This window comes from Typopeltis vanoorti, chromosome 3 (assembly GCF_054136105.1).
Source record: "Typopeltis vanoorti isolate ZY-2024b chromosome 3, IOZ_Tvanoo_1.0, whole genome shotgun sequence".
Classification (NCBI taxonomy): domain Eukaryota; kingdom Metazoa; phylum Arthropoda; class Arachnida; order Uropygi; family Thelyphonidae; genus Typopeltis; species Typopeltis vanoorti.
The window spans coordinates 140980567-141004276 of record NC_143551.1 but is presented as its reverse complement, the minus strand read 5'-3'; the positions used below and the strand labels follow the sequence as shown (position 1 = coordinate 141004276).

At 33.4% G+C, this 23710-nt stretch overlaps 1 protein-coding gene across 1 annotated transcript in view; it reads left to right on the top strand.

Moving 5' to 3' along the window:
• LOC150108615 (uncharacterized) overlaps positions 1-19740 on the top strand; it is a 40804-nt gene extending 21064 nt beyond the window's left edge. The window contains exon 2 of the mRNA XM_090416074.1: positions 14971-19740. Within this exon, the coding sequence (XP_090272200.1) occupies positions 14971-15132 (162 nt within the window). The 3' untranslated portion in view covers positions 15133-19740. The remainder of the gene's footprint in view (positions 1-14970) is intronic.
• Positions 19741-23710: the final 3970 nt, after the last annotated feature.

Sequence of the window (23710 nt, the reverse complement as noted above, 5' to 3'; positions counted from 1 at the left end):
GGTGATGTTGAGTTGGGGTTTGTTTTCAGATTTGTTCCAGTAGCTGACTTTTCGCTGTTCTCCCTGGTTCCCTGGCGAATATTGTAGAATCCATAATTTCGAAAATGAATACCTTTTTAGGGTCTTTGCTGACTAATCCACTTGAATTCTAATTTTTCTGTCCTTATAAATAACTTTATGCCTCCCTTTGTGAATCATTCAATTTTTTTTTTTTTTTAATTTTGCCACTAAGTTTTCAAGCCTTGGTTTTTGTTTTCAAAGTCTCAACTGTTATTGCTGCTAACAATAGCATTTATCATTAAAACTTTGATTCATGATATTTAGCTTCTGTATTCTTGCCAGTCTTTCAATGACTTTTCTTTAGCTACTTTTACATTTCTTTGCATCTTTAAAAATATTTTTTAAAATTTTTTCTTCTGTATTTCCTTAGGATCGCTGATTGATTTATCAGGTACTGTCAACATGATTTCTCTTTTTCTACAACTGTCTTGAGTTCACCATAAAGTTCTGATTTATCTGGCCTTGTAGACAACTTCACCATGTCTTCCTTATTGACTTTTCTCCTGATTTTGCTGAATCTCAAATATTTGGTTCTTGTTTTCAAAGTTAGTATTTTTTCCTCCAATTACTTATGCATGTAATGTCTGCAGTTAACCTCAGAAACTTTGATCCCCCCCCCCATAACTTTCATTCATATACAAATTATTATTATTATTTTTTTTTTTTCAGTATGGTATTTATTTTTACCCTCTTCAAAACTACATAGTGACAAAATCCCCTTACATGCTTTTGTATCCTGATCTGATCACAAGATACTGCCAACAGAAATATAACTTTTCCTTGTATATTCTCTCCATATAAATTTATGTACATCTGTTTGAACATGTTATGACTAGTCCATATCCTTAACAGAAATCTAACTGGTACTTATTATTATTAAGAGCCTCCAGAGAGTTAGACTCATTAAGGGAGGCCATACTATTCACACTTGTTCTTGAATTCATTCATGCTACTTGCATACACAACATTCAACGTCAATCCATTCCAATCAGACCCTACTCTACGAGAGAAAAATCTACCCCTAACAGCATTCTTTACAGCATTCATTCTCAACTGTCATGGATGCCCTCATGTCCTTTCCCCACCATCCATAAAATGAAAAATTCCATCTACTGAAATTCTGTATAACCCTTTCAGAAATTTTGTAAGTCTCAATCATACTATTTCTATTTCTCTTGTTTACTAATGTCTGCAGCATACGAATTCTCAATCTGTCTTCATAATCAGTATTCCACAATCCTGATATCATTTTTGACATTTTCTTTTGTATTCTCTCCACTATATCAGAATCATCACAGAAAGCAGGAGACCAGACCTGCATGCAATAGTCCAAGTGAGGTCTTATCGAGGCCTTGTAAAGAGGCAAAAAAACTTCCTTATCTTTACATGTCAAGGTTTGTTTCAGTATTGCCGTTATTCTCTGAGGTTGTATTTACATTTTTGCTATATGACCCTTGAACTTCAACTTTCTGTCTACTGAAACTCCAAGATTCCTAGCCTGATCAGTTTCTTCAAGCATAATCCCACCAATATAATACCACATTGGATATCTAAGCGCACCAATGTACATGGCTTCACATTGAAATGAAGCCATTTCCCATGCCCACAATTCCAGCCTATTCAAATCATTCTGCACATACCGAATACCTACCTATCTTTGCATCAATCATCAGCAAATAACTATGTTGCATGTCAAATCCTTCCCAATATCATTAATATACAGATTGAATAACAATGGATCAAGGACTGATCCTTGAGGCACACTACTGGTTACCTTTTTTTTTTTTTTTTGATATCTGTCAGTCAGCCATCCTTTTATCCACCAGTAGTTTATAATCAAGTCCCATATTTGCCAATTTGTGCAAGTCTTCCATGCTGTATTCTGTCAAAAGCCTTAGCAAAATCCAAAAGATCACCCATGCTGTTCGTTGCAAAGTAGAGATTCTCTGTCAACCCATTTCTGGTGAACTCTAACCAACTTTTCCAAAATCTTCACCACCGCTGCTGAGATACTAATTGGTTGATAGTTGGACACATTGTTCTTTGCACCACCCTTGTGCAATGGGATTACCATATATTCTTTCCACTTTTGTGGAATCTTACCTGTTCTGAAACTCAAATTATATAGCCTGTTCAAGGGAATAGGCCAGTTCAACTGAACACTCTTTTAGAATCCATCCTGATATCCCATCAGTTCCTATTGCAAAATTTTTATTCTGTTTGTGCAACAGCTCTAGTACTTCTCCTTATCCACATGATTTCTTCATATGGTGAAGAGGTATCTATGAGTTCAATGTTGCATATGCCAGGTTGATAGCTTTTAGCAAAATGGCTACTCATTTGTTGAACATTCACTTCTGCATTAGTCACTGGCATACCATCTGCATTCATTACAGTTATACTTTCAAATTCACTCTTTCTTTTATTTGCAGCATATTCTATTTGCATAAAATAGAATTCTTCTAGGTTGTCTCTAATTTGCAGAGCCAGTTTCTTTTCATACTCAAACTTAGCTTTCTGTACAACACTTGTGACTCTTCTGGCTTGCTGTTTATAATTATCATAATTAACATCATCCTGCACACGATATTTCTTATGAATCTATTAATTAGCTTACACATCCGTTTCACTACTACCATATTTATTCTTTGAACTCTAGGGACACATTTTGATATTGCATCATTTAAGTATTTTTTGAACACTTCCCATGCACTGTCAATATCTTTCCCATCCAACAACTGATACCACTGCACAGAACCCAGCATACCCCTCAGGTGGTCGTAGTTTCCTGCTTTGTAGTTCAGCATGTAACCTTTTCTGAATAAAACATTCATAAACTTAGCCACTTCCCAAGTGAATACTGCATGATCATTGTCATCAACCAGAGGCAGATTAGTTACATCTTTAACTGAATTCCCTCTGACACTTTAATCAGATCTAATGCTCTTTGACCTCGAGCTCAATAAATTCAGTTTCATTTTTCTAATGTGATTTCATAGCTGCCCAATCAATGTTTGGTTATTAAAGCATCTGATCCACCAGATCTGTAACAACACCCCACTGTGTATTTAATTTTGTTAGACTCCAACTCACACCAGATGGCCTCTAACTCATGAAAAATTGTTACTAGTATTGCAGTCATAGGTCTCAATTCTAACTGGATTCAAGACATTTGATATCATTAGCAGCATGCCCTCCCCCTTCTCTTTACCCTGTCTGTCCTCCCTAAAAATACTACTGTACTCTTTGCACTTGATAATGTCTGCTTCTGATAGCAAAGTCTCACTAATGCCTACAACATGAGGTCTCAGTATATTAACCAAGGCAACAAACTCTACTCTTTTGTTTCTGATAGTCTAGCATTTGCATACAGACATCAGTTACCTGCATGCTCTTTTGCATACACTTGTCTGTGGTCTGCATGACACAGTTCGACAACTTGCAGATCTCTGTTATTATCTCGTTCCTTACTTATGCAGACATTGTTACACATGCTTGATAGGTTTGAATCATACAACACAGAATCGTTCTCTTCATAATCATTTTCATAATAATGACCATTCCCATCATTAACACCGTTACCTAACATTGTTGCTCTTACACACAGATTCTCACGATTCCTCCCATCCAAATTCATTTCCCTTAATTTTTGTGTTAGGTCTCATGTCAATTAATAAATTTTCAAGATCCTTAATGCTAAATGCCTAGGCTATCCCTTTTGCTTTTCTTTTCTGTTTTTCAATTACTTGCGTTATAGTTTTAATTTTTGCTCTGAGAAATCTTGACATTATAACTCACTCATCAGTGGATATTTTATGATAAAATCACCATACCAAATAACATCCTTTTTTCTATAATCAAGTTTACTACCTGATTTTTGTTATCATGCACTAACTTACCTGATTTCATGCTTTGTTTTCCTGGCTTCTGAATTTTTTATTCTCCCTGTGTTCCTGTATACACTGCTCAACTTTCTGTAATTCTATTGTCATCTGTGTAATAATCTGCTTTGACCTAGCAATTTGAGAAGTTAAATTATTTTCAATATCGTCTTTAATGGAAGAATCCTTGTTTAGTACTTCACTATTCTTGTTAGTAGGAATGTTCCATTTCGCCTGCATTTTTGGCACCATTTCAGTTGTATTTAATATTACAATATCACAATAAAAATATGTTATAAAGACACTAAATACTCTAAAAATCATGAAAATCTACTCTAATATATTATAAAACATAATTTTTTAAGGAAAAAAGCCAATAAAACAGATAAAATCACTAATTTTACATGAGCACTAAATTACACCAATTGCTCATTAGGTATATTATTATTAATTTTGCTCCTTTTCCAAAAAAAATTTCTATGTGTCTAGTATATATATTTCCTGTTTATATCTCTAACAAGAACCAACTCTTTTCTATTTTTTCTTTATGCAGCTGCCTTCTCTAATTTCTTGAAAAATGCTTTTATTTCTTTCATAATAGGGTCATCTCTGGGACCGTAGGCACAATTAAATTTTTTTCCAATTCACTGTTTAAATTTTCACATTTCCCTCTACTTGACATTGCCTGTCATTCAAGAATTTTATTTGTGTCTTCTGTTGAATACTAATGACTGCTTCTTTTTTTTTTTTTTTTTCAAATCATAATTTGTAGTTATTATTTAGCAGTATCTTGCCTCTCTTAGTCTGTATTGTTTCAATAATACCAGATTTATCATTGTGGCACTTTTCTTATTTGTGTCTTATTAATTTTCTTATTTCTTATATCCGTGGTACATTTGAAAAAATAGCCAAGATTTTAAAAAAGTACAACCTACACAGCATTTAAGCCCCACTGCAAACTTGCTACCCTTATCCACTCAACAAAAGATCAGCTCCCTCCTCTCTCAGTGCCTGAAGTCTATAAAGTACCCTGTTCCTGTAAACGGGCGTACTTTGGACAGACAGGCAGATCAGCTGCTATCCACCTGGAGGAACATAAGTCATACATTTGCAACCACAACTATGGTCATTTAGGCCTGGCTGACCATGTCTTGGGTACAACCCACAGGATCTCATGGGAAAAAACCACAATGCTCCACCACAGCAAATTCAAAAGAAAAAGACTATTCTCAGAATCAGCAGCAGCTCTCAGGAATCAACCAAATCTTAACAAATATGGTTGCATTAAGCTTCCTAAGATTTGGGAAACGCTTATCACCAGAGGTCCCACTTTACATTCCAGGCCACCTACAACTGCCCTTAGAGGGCACTCCACCTAGATAAGACTTTAGTGTCACCCACGTGGTTGGGCTTAGTATTGTTTGTTATTTGTTTTTATGTTACATTAGTTTTTTTGTAATCCCTGAAGATGTCTCATTGATAGACGAAATATAGGAAGAATTAAATTCTGTTTTTAATCCTTTCTAAGTGCTGTATACAATCCATTAAGCCTCCAACATGATGTCCTCACAGCACTTAAGCCTCTATACACGGCGCTTTTTTTATTCTTTGGCTGGTTTCTCTTCTCTTGCATTTTACTTGTTTTAATGGTGCCCACCTTCCGTGTTCTTCTGGGGTTGAGTTTGTTCCTGTAGCTGATCATCTTTGACAAAAGTGCAGTGGGAAGGGGTCATGTTTAACTGGGCAACACCTCATCTCACATATTATGTTGCATCCTTTTTATGTTTGTGATAATGTTTGACAATGTAAAACACATCTGTTGGTAACTAATTTATACTATCAGCAACTATTCATTATTTGATTTAACTTCTAACTGCCTTCCTGTACATAGATTAATTCTGATTGCTGACTCAATTTAAGTGTGAGCAGTGTAAACATCTCCCTTGATATGCTTCCATTTACACCATATAGTTTTGTTTTAAACTCTGTTACATGCCTTTTGTCAATCCACTACTAAACTTTGTTAGACATTATCTATCTTGGATGACAATAAATAGCACCATTTATTTTCACTGAGAAAACTGCAGATTTGAATCCCAATCTGTAGCTTGAATGTTTGTCAAATTCTTGTGGCAGAAGATTGTTTACATTGTCTAGTGTGTGAGACTGCTATTATTTTCATATTAGCTAATCTCTTGTCAGACACCACAATAAAAGATTTATTATAGTGTCTTTAAAACACTTGAAATCAAAGTCCACAAAGAATTTCTACAACTCGGTGATCTCTCTAGGTTTTTTTTTTTAATTGTTAATCCATTTTTTTTATTATTTTTTTTTAATCAGAATTCTTACCTACAAGTGGATTTTCATCATCATCATCATCATCAAATTCCTGCCATGTACCCTCAAGGGGTGTACAGGATATGGCAGTACTACATGAAAAAATTACATCATTACTAACTTCCTATCTACAATTTTCCTCCAAATCAGTCTCTTACTTGTCAAGACTCCAACATTATCAGATCTTATATTTCTATCGTCTAAGGCACTTTGTACCGTATCAATCCACCTATATCTTGGTCTTCCTCTGGGTCATTTTCCTGCCAGCCTGGCAGAGAACACTTGTTTTGCTAATCTTTCCTCTCCCATTCTATTTAAGTGACCATACCATCTGAGATTAGCTCTGCTAACGCATTCCTGGATGCTGACAATGTCAAGTTCTTTCCTAATATCCTCATTTTTAATATGATATTGCCATTGATGCCATCTGTTCACGCCTCTAATCTTTCTCAATATCTGCGGTCTCTAGTCTTTGGTCAAGTGTTTTACTTCTGACCCAGCTCTCAGATCCATAAGTTAAAACTGGTTTGAACACTGTCTTGTATACAGCTAATTTAGTGTTCCGACTAATTTCTCTCTTATTCCATATGAATTTATTCAATTGACTTCCCACCATACCAGCTTTGCTGATTCTGTTGTCTATTTCTATATTTAATTTACCATCTTCAGTAAAAATTGTGCCTAAGTAGCTGAAATGTTTTACTTGTTCCACAGGTTCTCCATTCACAACACAGTTGACATTTTCAATGATTCTGCCTATTTTCATTGTCTTTGTCTTTTTATTGCTGACCTTCATACCATATCTATTACAACAGCTATTCAATTTAGTCAGAGAATCTTGCAGACTTGTAGCGGATTTATTTAGAAGTATAACATCATCCGCATAAAGCAAAGAGCTGACATTAACATCTCCAATTTTGATATCAGGTTTAATATCACATTCCTTCATAATATGATCCATATAGATAATGAATAACAGAGGGGATAATGTACATCCTTGTCTCACACCAGATTTAACATTAAACCATCTTCCTGTACTTCCTTCAATTCTAACTGCTGACTGAGAACTCAAATAAAGACTAAGTATTGCTTGATATAATGCCCCACTGACACCATATAACTGCAGCCTATTGAATAGCTTCTCTCTTGGCACCTTGTCATGTGCCTTTTCCAAATCGACAAAACTTAAATACAGATCTTTGTTATATTCCCATGCTTTCTCGACTATTTGTCGTAAAGTGAAGATCTGATCCTGACAGCCTCTATTTGGCCTGAATCCAGCTTGTTCTTCACCAAGCTTTTCTTCCACAATTCTTCTCAACCGTTTCTCAAGTATACTTGCATAGATCTTGCCAGGAACACTCAGTAGGGAAATACCTCTGTAATTCTCACATTCAGTTTTATTTCCCTTTTTATATATGGATACTATGAGAGCTCTAATCCAATCATCAGGAATTCGTCCCTCTGTCCAGGCTTTCTGAACTATGCAGTGCAGCCACTGTAAGACTTTTATACCACCATACTTCAGCATTTCTGGTCGAATATCATCTACTCCTGCTGCCTTTCCACATTTCAAGCCTTTGATGGCTTGAAATGTGGAAAGGCAGCATATTACATAAATACTACTTCAAGTATGGATATGTATTCCTGACTGCATGCCTGGTCAGTGTTTTTTATCACTGTGCTGTCATCACTGCTTGTTTCATTTAGCAGTTTTTCAAAGTAATTACTCCATACTTCAAGGATATCTTTTCCTCCTGTTTTCATTTCACCTTTATCATCTCTAATTCCTTTTACAGCACTCTTTCCTCCATTCCTAAGCTTCTTCAACAACCTCCAGAATATTTTGCCGCCTTCTTGATATTTATTTTCTATGTTCTTGCCAAAGTCCTCTTAAAAATGAAAAATGTGTACCAGAATATGACAGTACAGGTAACCCTCGAATAACGCGGTCTACAATTTCTAGTAACTCTTTATTTTTTATATTTTTTTTTTCATATTTTTCACCATGAGACTTAAAAATCAAATTTTATCTTCGTTAAATTTGTGTCTGCCCATATTGCACAAGTAGTTATAAGTATCGAATTTAGTTTTATTGTATCACTGAATAAGGTACTGTACAGAGGCTTTTGCAGTCTCTATCATTCTCAACAAACAGTGCAATTAGAGACAGATGGAATAAAAACAGTGTGCTAACTAATAAATCACATGTCCCCTCTCACAGAAACTATGCTGTATAGACCTAAGCAAAACCATATGTTGCACTGAAACACAGTATCTAACTAAAAACTGTTGTCCAATTTTTCAATTATGAAATAAGTATTTTTTTATTGCATTTGAAATTCTCGATGTCATTATGACAGATCTCAAAGGCTAACTTTAAAATAAAAGACTACCAAGAATTGAAATGTACTATATAATGAATGTGTGAGTTCGCCTGCCACCTCAAACGCAAACAAGAAGCCAAAGCCATAAAATTCAACCAAGGGTTGAAACGTTTGTGAGTTGAGCTAGTCAGTAATGAGAAGTTCCATCGGAATGATAAATGTCACCCTGTTGTGAATGTGTTAAAACTAATAGTGAATGTTGTTATAACAGTTTCAGATGTTATGAAATTCAATTGAAGAGAATTAGCATTTCAATTCAACACTTGTCATTTGCTTTTGTCTTTGGGTCGTGCGATCTTTTGTTAATACCGCACCAATCATATGCACGTCTTTATAGCTGCTATCTTGTGTAAAACAAAATTCAGGTTTTACGTATTGTAACAATTAAAAAAAAATTGAATAATTTATAAGTGTATAAAAGGATATCACTTGTAAATCATTGACATGCCAGCAAAATTCTCAGACATGCCACCTCTGGCACGAGTGCCATAGGTTCGCTATCTAGGGTTTACTGTATAAAGTGTTTATTGTTGAAAATTGTCTTCGTTTTCTGCCAGGAAAGCGCATTTAAAATCATAAGCGTGTTATTCTCAAGCAGAGCAGTTTATTTTCTGGTGAGTTACATACATATGTAATGCTTTTTTTTATTTTAATGTAAAAGTTTATTTTTATTGTAATGACCACTAAAACTGCAATGAAAGGGAAAAAACCAACATTGAAGAGGAAATTCATTTCTCTCGAAGAAAAAAATTAAAATCTTGGATTGGTTGAAAATTGGAGAAAAACCAGGAGTTGTTGCAAGGACTCTGAATTTAAATGAATCGACAATTCGAACAATCAAACAAAATGAACATAAAATCCAAGAAAGTGTTATTGCTGGGTCAACGGTAAGTGCAAAGCACGTTGCTCGTGTTCGCGATATTCTAATAGAAAAAAATGGAGAAATCTCTAATGATTTGGATAGAAGATTGCACTCAAAAGAAAATTCCTTTGGATGGACACCTTATTAAGCAAAAAACCCTCAAAGTTTATAAACATTTAAAAGAACTTGATCAAGATTCTTCAGAAGAAATCTCTCAGCATGGATTTTGTGCCAGTAAGGGTTGGTTCGAAAACTTTAAAAAGTGGTTTTTTTTTGTATAATCTTAAAATCCAGGGAGAATCAGCATCTGCAGATGTTGAAGCTGCCTGGAAATACCCAGCAGAACTTTTAAAAACCATTAAAGAAGGTGGTTATGCAGACCAGGTATTCAATGTGGATGAATCTGGGTTATATTGGAAAAAAATGCCAAAACGCACCTATATTTCGAAAAATGAAAGATCAGCTCCTGGATTCAAAGTTTCCAAAGATAGAATTACTCTACTGTTTTGTAGTAATGCATCAGGTGATTACATGACAAAACCAATGTTTATTAACTGATCTGCAAATCCTCGTGCGATGAAAGGGCTCAACAAGTCCATCCTAACTGTTTATTGGCGGGCCGACAAAAAGGTATGGGTTACAGCTAGCATGCTTGAAAATTGGTTTTTCAAGTGTTTTGTACCCGATGTAGAAAGTTACACAAAGAAAAAGAATGTGGACTTCAAAATTCTACTAATTTTAGATAACGTACCAGGCCACCCAACAAATTTAAGCCATCTGAATATTAACTTTTTTTTCTGCCTAATACTACCTCACTTATTCACCCACTCGACCAAGGAATAATATCAACATTTTAGTCATATTATATTCAGTGAACATTTCAATTAATTTTGGAAAAAATGGAATCTAATCCAAACATGACACTGGAAACTGGAAAACTCTAGCATGGAAAGAGTTTTCAATATTGAATTGTGTAAAAATTATTTCTCTGTCCATTAAGGAATTACAACCCCCTATGCTGAATGCTTGCTGGAAAAAAATATGGCCTGAAGCCCCGTAATGGAACAAAATTTCGTACCTCCAGCGGATGCCGAGCTACATCGCGCAGATTTTTGGTGGAGAGGGCTTTTGTGATATGGTTGAAAATGAAATTAGTGAATTAATTGATGGAGAAACAGATTTAAATGAGGAGGAACTGGTACAATTAATAGATGGTGTCAAACCAAATGGTGGGGAAAGTTCTGCCAAAGATTCTAATTGTAATGAATCTGTTAAAGAATTCAGTTTAAAGAAATTAGCAGAAGGATTGGACTTGGCAAGAAAGTTGGGAAGTTATTTTACGGATAATGATCCCTCAATGGAGCGCTCGGGAAAATTCACGAGACAATTGGATATTTGTTTACCGCCATATTATGAACTTAATAAAAAATTGCAACATAGTGGAAAGCAAAGTCTTATTACTGACTTCTGGATGACTAAACCAATTGATGTATGCAATGAGAATTATACAAATGATCCAAGAGATATTTCAAGTGGTGATGACCTCTGGCCACTTAAAGAACATCTACGAAATGTTATTTCTGAAGACAGTGATGACAATTATAATATGCGCTTTATTTTATTGTCTCTAAACATTTATGCATTATGTACAATTTGTAATTTTTATAATTTTATACTACGTATTTGTCATAGTTTATGTTTTCTTAACTCACATGAATTACCTGAATTAAATAAAAATATTGTTTTGGTTGGATATGTCATTGCAGTTTATATAATTTAAAAAAAAAAAAAAACGATTTCAGAACCTAACCCTACTCTTTCTATGTGATCTAAGTCTCGTATAACGCGATTTATGTAACGCGGCATTTCTATGGAACCTAACATCCGCATTATACGAGGGTTACCTGTACTTTGATTATGATGTTGAAGCAGGATTTTGGTTGCATTCCTGAGAAGTTTTTCAGTTTATTGTTATTCTATGCACATGTAAGATGCTGCTGTCATCCCAACTAGTACCTTTCTAATCTCAAGAGGAGTATGCTGTTAGTTTTTTATTTACCAAATCTTGCAGCATCCAATACTTAATTTGTACCGTGACCCAGTGTTGCACAACTATTCAGCTGAAAGCCAACATGCAGTTTTGCATGTGTGCATGCATATATGTCCCATTAGGAATGTTTGATAGTATTCCTGATATGACATATCTTGAGCAATAATACATATCTTAAAATTATTAAAGAACATGTAAGTCCACAGTGATAACTTTTAATTAATAAATAAGGTACACAGATATTTCATACTAAAACTAATAGTACATCTGCAGTGTTACAAACAGATAAGAATGGAATACAAGTAATGAACATGTGGTGGATCACCTATTAAAATACATTGTTGTCGCGAGCTAGGAAATGAAAGAAATTAATAAATAATTAATACTTAAGATAATTAGTTTTTTTAATGATTACATAAAATAAAAGTCTCCCAGATCTTCAAGAGAGAGAGAGACAATCATATCGATTTAAATTCGGTCAGTGTAAAATAGCTTTACAACTTTCTTTAAAGAGGCATTTATATTTGAACCTGCATCTATGAAGGAGAATAGCTTTATCCCACTAGATATTATTGGTAGTGGTAATACTGTGTTGTGCTAGACCAGACTTCTGAGGTTTGTTGTAATCAATATAATATTGATGTTCTTTAATTCTTTTTTCCACAGAATGGCCAGTTTGTTCAAAATAAGAAACATCGCATTCACATGGTATTTGGTAAACGCCAGCCAAAGATAGAGATGACAGTTTATCTTTTGTAGACGGCAATAAGGAAGCAATTTTGTTGATAGAAATATATGTGGGAATCAATTGATACTTTTTTAAATTTCTACCTATAGGTTCTGAGATTCCTGGAATGTAGGGGATTGGAACTCTGCGGACTGTTGAAGAAACCTTAGGTATTGGAACATAAGATTCAATTATCTGTTGGATTTGATTAGGGTGGAAATTATTAGATTCCATTAACTTTTTAATGATGGAAAGTTCTTGTTGCAAGATTTCTGGAGAAAAGCAAACTTTATGTGCTCGAAGGCTGTTTATCCGTTGTAGAAAGCTCATCTTCAGTATGTGACCCAATGGCAAAAACATCATCGACATAACGATACCAAAGAGATGGCTGAGGGTGAATGGATGAAAACATAGTCTCTTCGAATTGTTTCAAAAAATAGTTAGCCAAAGGTGGAGACAAAGGGCTACCCATGGCAGTACCCTCAACTTGTTTGTAGAACTTGTTTTTCCAACTAAAATAACCTGAATTGATAACAAATTCGAAAATCTTTGCAATATCTGGAGGGTAATCTTCATATAATAATTTGAGTGTGTCAGCTAATGGAATATTGGTAAACAGAGATACAGTGTCAAAATTGACTAGCAACTCAGACTCTTTGATTTTTAGATCCTTGATTTTTTCAAGGAAATTGTTGAATTTTTATGTAGGATCTGGAATGTCTAGTGAGAGCACTTAAAGAATGAGACAAGACTTTTGCAATTCGATAAGTAGGAGAATCAGTGCAATTCATGATTGGTCGTACTGGATAGCCTTCTTTATGGATTTTCGGGAGACCATATAGACAGGGAGTTATTCCAAAGTAGGTTCGTAATTTATCCACAAAATTTGGGTCCCAACAGATGACCTCATCAAGTAATTTATTTAATTGTTTAAGTTGAGAATTTGTAGGATTATGCATGATCTCTTTGTAGGTAGAGCTGTCTTCTAAAAGACTGAATACTTTTGTCTCATAGTCAGTCTTATTCAAGATTACAATAGCCTTTCCTTTATCAGCCTTAGAAATAGATATGTTATTATCTCTTCTTAAAGAAGTTAGCCCTTTGATTTCATCATTTGATAAATTGCTTGGAGGTAATTTGCTTTTAAATAACGAAGTCGCAACTTCAAAACGAAGTTTATTAGCATCGTCGCTAGAAAGTCCAGATAGATTGCATTCTATATTATGTAAAAAAAAATCAAGATACAGAATGCGTGTAGGAATAACTGCAAAATCAAGGCCTTTTGCTAAAGCACTGGTTTCGGCGTCGGATAAAGGGCAATCGGAAATGTTAATAATCTATTTATTAGTAGAAGTGATGTCAGAGGTTAAGTTTTTCTTTTGCTTGTGATATAAAGAATTATATTTTTGCATAAGTCTGTGAAAATTTCTTTTGTAAGAATGGGTTAAAGATTGTTTTGATAAACGAAGAACAATATCTAGTAATTCATCATTAAGAACAGTTGAAATTTCTTCTTCGAGTTCCGAAATAGACTTAATATTAGAAGCTAATTCTTTTTCAATACAAAGTTGATTACGAATTAAGGAGAAACTTGCACGAATGTAAATAGAGTGGGCTTCAGGAGACTGAATTGTTTCTTTAAACAATTCAGTCAAATGTAGGAATAACTTTCGTATCATGACATTTTTTGAGGAAGGCAATCCATGCTCAAAGTTTACCTTGTAAAATCGATAGTTTTCCTAGTCTTCCTGTTTGCTAAGTAGTCTTCCCTGTGAAGTATGATGATTCTTATTTTTAGAGGTACTTGTGGCATAGTACAATTATTAAAGAACACTTAAGTCCACAGTGATAACTTTTAATTAATAAATAAAGTACAGATATTTCATACTGAAACTAATAGTACATCTTCAGTGTTACAAACAGATAGGAATGGAATACACAAGTGACGAACATTCAGTGGATCACCTATTAAAATACATTGTTGTCGCGAGCTAGGAAATGAAAGAAATTAATAAATAATTAATATTTAAGATAATTAGGATAATGATTACATAAAATTTTATGTAATCATTAAAAAAAAACTAATTATCTTAAATAGAAATTATTTATTAATTTCTTTCATTTCCTAGCTCACGACAACAATGTATTTTAATAGGTAATCCACTGAATGTTCGTCATTTGTGTATTCCATTCCTATCTGTTTGTAACACTGAAGATGCACTATTAGTTTTAGTATGAAATATCTGTACCTTATTTATTAATTAAAAGTTATCACTGTGGACTTATATGTTTAATAATTGTACTATGCCACAAGTACCTCTAAAAATAACATATCTTAAAACTTGTATATATGTAATAAGTTATCATATATTTCATAAATTAAATGTGTTGAAAGCAATACTGCCCTTACTTTTTTGGGGAAAGTTTTCTTTGGGTTTTGTACAAAGTAATTAATTACTAAGAATCAGTTTTTATGTTGTATAGAGTAAGGATAATCCTGTTGCAAAATGTAATACAAAATCTGGGGTGTATTATGCTAAGAAATAGTATATTTCTTAATAACAGATAGTGTGCTGATAGTCTGACTTGAAAGTACCTCATTTAAGTGCAACAATTAACCAGTGGACAGATGTTTAAAACTATGTGTTTTTTCTTTTCATTAGAAACAAAAGACCAAAAGACCTCAGTTGAAGAATTTTCAAAATTCTAAAGAATATCGTCAGTTGCTTAAAGAAAAACGAAGTGGACTGTTTGTTAATGAAGAAATTTTGTCTTTGAGCACTTGTAACTTGCAAGAGGAAGAAGATATAGACATATTAGAATGACATATATTTTTATAAATAATTATAAGGGTTCCTCTAAATAACAGTTCAGCTTAATAAAAGGAAGTAAAGTGTGGCGAAGAGGTGGCTACAGAATAAGCAACTGTTATTTCATATTTAAAGCTTTGGAATGCCATATCCACATCATCACCACTTTCATCTTCTCATTTTTGACTTATTTTGATATGTAAAGTTTGAACTGTACAGAACACTCACTATTATATATACTGAATATGAATATGAGGAGTTTAAACATGTATATTCTTGTAATATGGTCCTTTTTCAGAATTTTTGTATTTCAAATTCCTCAAAATATGGATGTTTAATTTATGAAATGTAGTGTAAATTATATTTGCATAATTTTTCATACAGATGTACAGTAATTTTTGTGCTTCAAATATGAATTGTTTGGAACACTATCACTTGTTCATAGTGTTATTAAAGTAAAATATTTGTGGTGGTGGATGTACATAGGCATGGTTTTTATTATTATTTCCATCCCCCCCCCTTCCTCTCTCTCTCTCATACACACATGTACAAGTTAAAATGAACTGCTACCTAAAAGTTAAAAATCAGAAATTTATTCATTCTATGTTATGTTACAATATATAATTAATAAGCATTGCCTAGAACAGTGGTGGCAAACACGTGGCATGCGTGCCAGTAATGGCACACAAAATATTTATTTGCATATAATCAAATCAAATATGTGAAGAACCTCAGTTGTGTGTTTGAATAAACATATGTTTGGAGAGAGAAAGAATATTCCTCCTGTGGTCAACATTTTCATATAGAGCAAGGTTTGGCAGGTAACTTCCATAGTCCAGTCAATTTGACACCACCCTCTGATTGGAAAGACCTACGTTCAAATCCCATATCGAAGGCAAAGAACTTTGATATGGACTTTTTAGTTGAAGATGAATTAGCTAGACTCATACAGCAGAGGTGGTAGTGTTTTTCATTCTGGAAATTCTGGTTTTTTTATCCCACAAAACAGGTAAACCACACACAATTGACATCCATAATACACTAATGAGATAGGATTACTGCTCTATCAGTGCATTATTTAGATTTCAAAGAAGCTGAGTTGCTTGTCTGTGATAGGCCATTGAACCTAACATGGAAAATCATATTAGTTTTTATTTTTGTAAAGGAAAAACATTAATTGGTAGTTTTCACATGACATATAGCAAGATGGATATAGTCCCTTATATACAATCCAAGTAAATATCAGAGATGTGCATTGTTGTTCTATTTGAGACACATGTACACATAGCAAAGCATTATCTTTATACTAACGAAATTATTTAGAAGAAAATGTCTGGAAAATATTACTTGGTATATATTCAGAAAGGATGAAAAAATCCATATATCTAAGCAAGCTTTACTTGTGTTGATAAGTGACTAAAAAGAATTTTCAGAATTCTGCAGTTTTGGACTTCAAAAAATAAGTTCCAGATCTGCATATAAAGATTCCCTATTCCCTGTCTAACTTTTTTCTTTGTTTTAATTTACATTGGACTCATTATAGCAAAGACCACTGTAACAAACTGCTGAAAAGTCCTGACTCAGGTCCCTTAGATACAAATCTTTCTAAAAGAAATTCACTATGTTTTGTTGTTTTAATAAACTGTTCTTGTGGTTTAAGTTTGCTATAGTGAGAGTCAGCTGTATTTGTTGAGATAATCAAAAAAATAAATTGTACATAGTAGTTTTTTTTTAATAATTAAGTTTTATTTATATATAAAAATGAGTACACAAAAATGTGGACTAAGTAGATTACTTTAATTCAACACACTTGTATGCATTCTGGACAACAACCTTTTATTTTGTTTTGGCATGCTGGCTAGAAAAGGTTTGACATCACTGATCTAGAATTTGAATACCTTTTTATCTCCTTCATATGTATTTCTAGTAGTAGCAGAAAATACTAAGAACTTAAACGAGCTGGTTTTATTTTAATCTGTGTGTGTGTGTGTGTGTATTTTGAGAGAAGACAGAAATCCAATAACATCATACTCATTGTTTGATATATAAATATACATCAGAGTTTGTAAAAAAATTGTTGATTGAATTTGAAATGCTATTATATCCTTTAACATCTTCTTGCACAATACTTTTGATACAGTAATAAAGTACCTTGTATACATTGTCAATCATTCTTGAATGAATGGCAGTGTATCCAGGTACTTGAAGTTGAGGCTGTTTTATATAATGAATGACAATTGTAATTCATTATATAAAATTAAATAATTAGCTCAGATTGATTTAACTAATTTAACTAATTGAATAACTAGGTGTATTAAAATGAGGGAAATGCTAAAAATGAATGTACAGTAATATCCCATTTAGCACTGTAGTCATGCTTGCTAATTCCTGAGAGAATCCATTATCACATCATCACTAACATTCATTCAGTTCACTTTGTGCAGGAGATATATATACTAAGGGGCTTGCCTATGGTACCCCCCCCCCCGAGTTCTGGGCTGGTAAGACAAAAAATGTTTCAAATTTTGGTTTATCTTTATATATATATATAGAGAGAGAGAGAGAGAGAGAGTAGATATATATATGTGCAGACTGAGAGCTGCCACTGTACATTAGCAGATGTAGATAAGAGCTTCTGTTTTCTTCCGAGGTCACAGATCACAATCTGGTTTCTGATTTAAAATGCAGTATAATTATTAGATTTCATAAAAATTCACTCTGCAAAAGTTCATTAATGTTCTAGGTATTTGTCATTTCACCTATCTAATAAAACATGCTATAATGACCCCTTTTAGTACTGTTTTTGGGTAGTGTTTTTGAGTGCTAACTGGGTTATTACTGTATATAGTTAAGTAACCAATTTGCTTTTATGTTATCATTAGAAAAACTTGTTAAGAAGTGAAATAATATTAAAGTAACCTCTTAGTACTGTGCTCTGAAAATGTCTAGACTGAAGTTTCTATTTGCATTTTTAACCATATCTGTAATCATGGCACTAAAACATTAGTGAAGTCTTCCTTCCCTCCCTCTCTCATTCCCCCCTTCCTCCTGGATTTAGAAAGGAGATAGATAGCACATTCTTACATTTTGTTTCTTTCCTTAATATTAGCATCAAATAAAAAAGTGCCATGATAATGGTGGAAGATATAAAAGATGAAGCAATCCAAGAAATGTATGATCATGATTCTTATTCTTTTAGTAATATAAATATGGAAAAATAATAGTGAACCAAAAAGTTAAAATGATTTTGCAAACATTGAAATAACAAAAGTGAGTCTAAAAAAAGAGGGTGATTTTTTTTAAATTATTAATTATAAATAAATTAGTTCTGTTTGTGGCAGTGGTAGATGCTCGACAATGTTTCCACATTGAAATATTGTTGAGAGTGAGTGAAGAAAGCTACTTGTGGACCATTTAAAGTTTTTGTGATTGGAGCAGCAATTGTGTCCTTACAACTTGTATGTACATATTTCTTGGGATAATCAAAATTGTGCATTATATATAAAGAAACCTGAATCAAAAACACATTAATTTTGAGTCATTAAAACTTTGAGATTAAAGGCATTAAAAAAAAATTTGGCTATGGACAGTTTGATGACAGTTATTAGTATCAACATTAAACCTTTAAGCACATGAGATACTCTTTATCTCACTACATGAAAAAAAAAAAAAAAAAAAAAAAAAAACTCTACTAGTTGTCCTGTATGTTATCACATGGTGCTAAGGAATTTTTAGCTACTTGAAACAAAAAATGTAAACCCTTGCTTGTGGCCAACTCCTATGGACCAAAGAAATAGTTTGTTATATGGAAGGTTTGTTACTATTAGTGATTTTAGAGTAACATTCACGATCTGGGACTTTTTAGTAGTTTCTTGTTATTGTAGTGTGAGTGGGTTTGCTAGTGAAAGCAAACTGTACTGGGAGAAAAATTGTGACCTAGTTTCCACACATCTACTTAAATTCTGCTTTGGTTTAACTTTGCAACTAGTTTCTCTTGTTACTTTTTTTTTTATTGTTGGAAACCCGTTAATGGAGTCTCGACTTTTTTTTTCCATATATATAAATTTTAAATTTCTTTATTTAGATATTCACTGTTATTCTTCCATCAGGATCAAAATTATAATTTTTCAAAATGGAATATATTTTGTTTCAGTCATTCTCACTGCAATGAATGAGTTAGAATATTTATTTGCTATAGTAAATCTTAGCAACATAATGATAGTAGCTATTTCTTTGGGTCAATGAGTATTTTTGTGTTTAAAAGTTAACTACCATTTTCAGTAATTTACATATTTACAGTGAATTGATTCTTTTTTAACCACAAGCCTTAATTAAGGCTTAACCTTGTACATTCAGAGATATGTGCATTGACAATCATAGATTTGAGAGCTAGTAGTAACTGTATTTAGTTTTAAGAAAGAATGTAAATGCAAAATATGCTGGCCATGTATGCTGCAGAAAAAAAGATTTTTCACTGTTCTGTCTTACATTAATTTATTTCATTGCATTTTATTGGATTGTGATGCTTGCTTTTCCATTGTCTTACAAATTTTGGCATTCTTAAAAATATTTGTGCATTTAGTTGTTTTTCTTTCACAATAATAAAATAACTTTTGTCTGATTTTTAATGATTTATGTCTTATTTATCTATAATGTTTGCAGTAGTATTCTACACCAGTATATACTACTACTGTGGAAAATGTTATCTTGTTCAAACATAATAGAATCAGGCATCCTATTATGCTTGAAAATGGGACAAAATTCTACTAAATATACTAAATACAAGTGAGGAATGATGAGCATGAACTTACATCATGCTTCTGAATTTCGTAGTAATTTTAGAATATGGCCTTATAAGTGAAAGGTGTGCAGGTTGTATAAAATAGTTCTTTCAACGACTCAAGTTAAAAATTACAGTACAGTAAAATTTTTAAATTTGACATTTAAGTAAGGTTTCAATAACCAGTATAAATATTATTTTTTTGTTAAAATTGTAGTTTTTGAAATTTATATTTCTATCTGAACATGATACTATAAGTAGTATCATGTTCAGATACTACTTATCACAACTATAAATCTGTGTACAGTAAACCCTCCATTTAACGGACAAACTTTCCGGTTCATATGTCACATGAAAATTAACACCCTGTTAATTTTAAAATGCTTTTAACCAAGATTTGCTTATAATTAAATTAACAGGTTATTTTTTGTTATTAATTGCCTGTTATATTTTTAACAAATTTTGGCAAATAGGCCATATGTTGAAAAAACGCTAGTAATTTAGCCGACATAAATGAGTCGCCACTCATAAAACATGTTTGCTGAATGATTAGGACATGATCACATCAATTGCACTATAATTGGTTCTTTTGCCCGTGGCATGACTTTCTGCGGCAGTTTTATTACACACATTTTCGTAATTTTAGGGAGTTGATTATAAAAAAAAAAAAAAAAAACGATAGTTTTTTCAAAGCAGGATTATCTAAACCAAACACCTCAACATTGAACATTAACTTCACATTAACTTATCTAAAAGTGAAAATTGTGTTAAAAGATGGGAGGAATCTTTATCTGGATGATTTTCAATCGAAGGTGAGTTAGCCAATCTCATACGGAGGTAGCAGGGTTTTTTCTCCCGGAAACTCGGCTTTTTCATCACATATACAAATCGGCCCTTCAGAACACATGCAATTTACAGACATAAGAATACCAGTTGTGGAGGTGGGAAGTAGATGGCGTTGAGGGAGACGATTTGTAGTAGAGGTTCAGTGTAGTGGTTGGGAAAGTTGTAGGTGTCCTCCTGCGATGAGTCTTCAGACTCCTTGGAGGTGTCAGGAATAATAATAATTGTGTTTAAAACAATTTTTTTGTTATTACAATATTGATAAAATTGCAGTATATAATTAGGGATATTTTATTTTAAAAAATTCACGATTTAAAGGCCCTTAGCCCCTATTAGTCCGTTAAATCAAGGATTTACTGTATAAAGGAAATATTTTACAATAAAGCTCATAATGTGCATTTTCAGTTCAAGTAGAGAAATTTGCAATTCTCGGTTTTCAATTTTCAGAAATTATTTTTTATATTCATTTCAATGTTTGAAACATCTGACAATTTTGGAAAAATTAGGTCATTACTAGAGAGCATTCTGAGCAGAATAATTGCACTACATCAAACTGATGATCACTAAAGTCACAGTTTTTGATAGTGCTCTATAGCAGTGTTCCCTCTAAGCCATGTGCACAATACTCAAAAAAGGAAGCGCACATGCCTAGCAACTGAGCACAAACTTTTTCTTCCAGAATTTCTAATTTACAGTCAATTTTTGAATAAACTGTGAAAATGATTTATATGGTAAATCATATTTACCACTTTTTTTTTTTTGTGGGATGGTACACAACGGTACAGTGTATTGGTACCTTTATTAACAGCGATGTTTGATATTGATGTGATACATGTAGATTGTAATATTCAATATTTTTTTTGCATGTTTACCTAGTACGCAAATAAGTTGATGAAATTTTCATTTTTTACTACAAGAGGAAAGATTAGCAAAATGAGTGTTCTCTGCCAGGCTGGCAGGAAAAAGACCCAGAGGAAGACTAAGATATAGATGGATTGATAAAGTAAAAAGTGCTTTAAAAGACAGAAATATAAGATCTGGTGATGACAGATAACAGATTGATTTGGAGGAAAATTTCTGATAAGTTCATGATGTAAGTTTTTCATATAATACTATCATAATATCCTATACACCCCCCCTTGAAGGTACATGCCAGGAATCTGATAACGATGATACTAAATCTACAGTAAAGATATTTGCTAACAATGAATGAATACCACCACCTATTGTTTTTATTATTATTACGGGCCACTCCAAGGAGTCCCTAGACTCATTGAGGGAGGCCCTAAACATCATATCCAAGAACAACTATTTGCACAGTATCTATCATACTTTGCATTGAACTCATTTACATTCATGGCACTCATAACAAACTCTGGCAGCTTATTCCACTCATTCACCACTCTCCAAGTAAAAAACCTAGTTCTAACACCTTTGCTAACTACACTCTTGCTCAGTATCCATGGATGGAAAAAGAAAAATTTTTGCAAAATGAAAAACTGGTTTAGACAGTAGTCACTTGAACTTGTACAATGCAGATTTATGCAAATTAATTTAATGCTCGACCTTTTGCAGGTTATAGCTAGATATATAAAAAAAGGGTCGGGGCAACATTGATATGAGAAATATATTAGCAGTTTTAGTGCATTAAACATTCAATGTCATTGTTGAAATTACATGCAAGTTTATATTTGAGTGGCTGGGCTAATGTCATTTGTTTATAAACTGCATGTATATGCAGTATTTAAGTAACTCAAGGGTAAGTATTTTGGTTGCTCTTGAAAAATATTTAGCATGCAGCCTACAAGTTCTTTTAACAAAGATCTTATCATTGACTTTAGGTGTATGAAATTAAGAGTTTGTGACTTTGACTATTGTGAGAACAGGTTACTCACAGTCTGAGACTAGAAACTTGTGCACAAAATGTTTTTCATAGCACGAGCTGGCAGAAATTGAGGGGATATTACTACGTAAATACATATGGTATGAGCTGAATTTCGTTGTAATGAATGCAGGAATGAATACTACAGTTTGGATCTACATACATTATTTGAATTTGTATATCTACTGGAATTACAGGATTGTTTATTATTGTTATTACTACACCCTCCATAGAGTTGGCAGACTCATCATGGGACGTTCATTCAACTGATAACATATGCTGCTTGGAAAGAAATCAATGGACACCATACTGTGAGGAACAAACAGTAATGGCACCTATCTTAATAAGATGTACCAATCTTATGGGGCATACAGTAGTGATTAAGGGGAATTTGGACCACTGTCCCTGTAGGCATATAATGAGGTCCTGGTCTTCTAATGCTCCAGTTCATTCCACAGATGTTCAGATCGGGGTCCTGTGGAGGCCAGTCAAGCGTGACGTTCGTGTCCACAAACCACACATTTACAGCAGCAACCATATGATGCATACTTTTGCTGAAAGAGAGAATAGTCAGTTCTGTAGAAACACAAAGTAGGAAGTTGATTCTCGTAGACAGGCTTATACGTTGGTTATGCATTATTAAAACACTTAAGGAATTGAACAACGTAGTCAAGGATATAAATTAAATTAAACTTTAATAAATATTTTCCGTTATTTCGGCAACGTCACGTTGCCATCTTCTAAAGGAACTTACAAAAAAGTTACGTGCACGTAGGCACTACAACACAGAAACTGGGAATGAAGAGATGAAGCTATTGTTCTCCTAACAGTCCTGATGGTGCCCTCTAGCGGGCTAAGTAGGTGTTCTTGGCCGTTGGGCTGAAGGTCTGCTGATGTAGGCCTCCCAGATTTGGGGCAGTCGCATACAACCAAATTTGTTGAGGTTTGGAGAATTTCTTAGGGCTGAGGCTGATTCCATAAAGAGTCTTTCAAATTTGTATTTGCTACGGTGTATCACTGTAGCTTTCTTCCACCGTATTCTGTGGCATGTATCCAGAGCATGGTCTGCAAGCCCAGAATGATTGTAT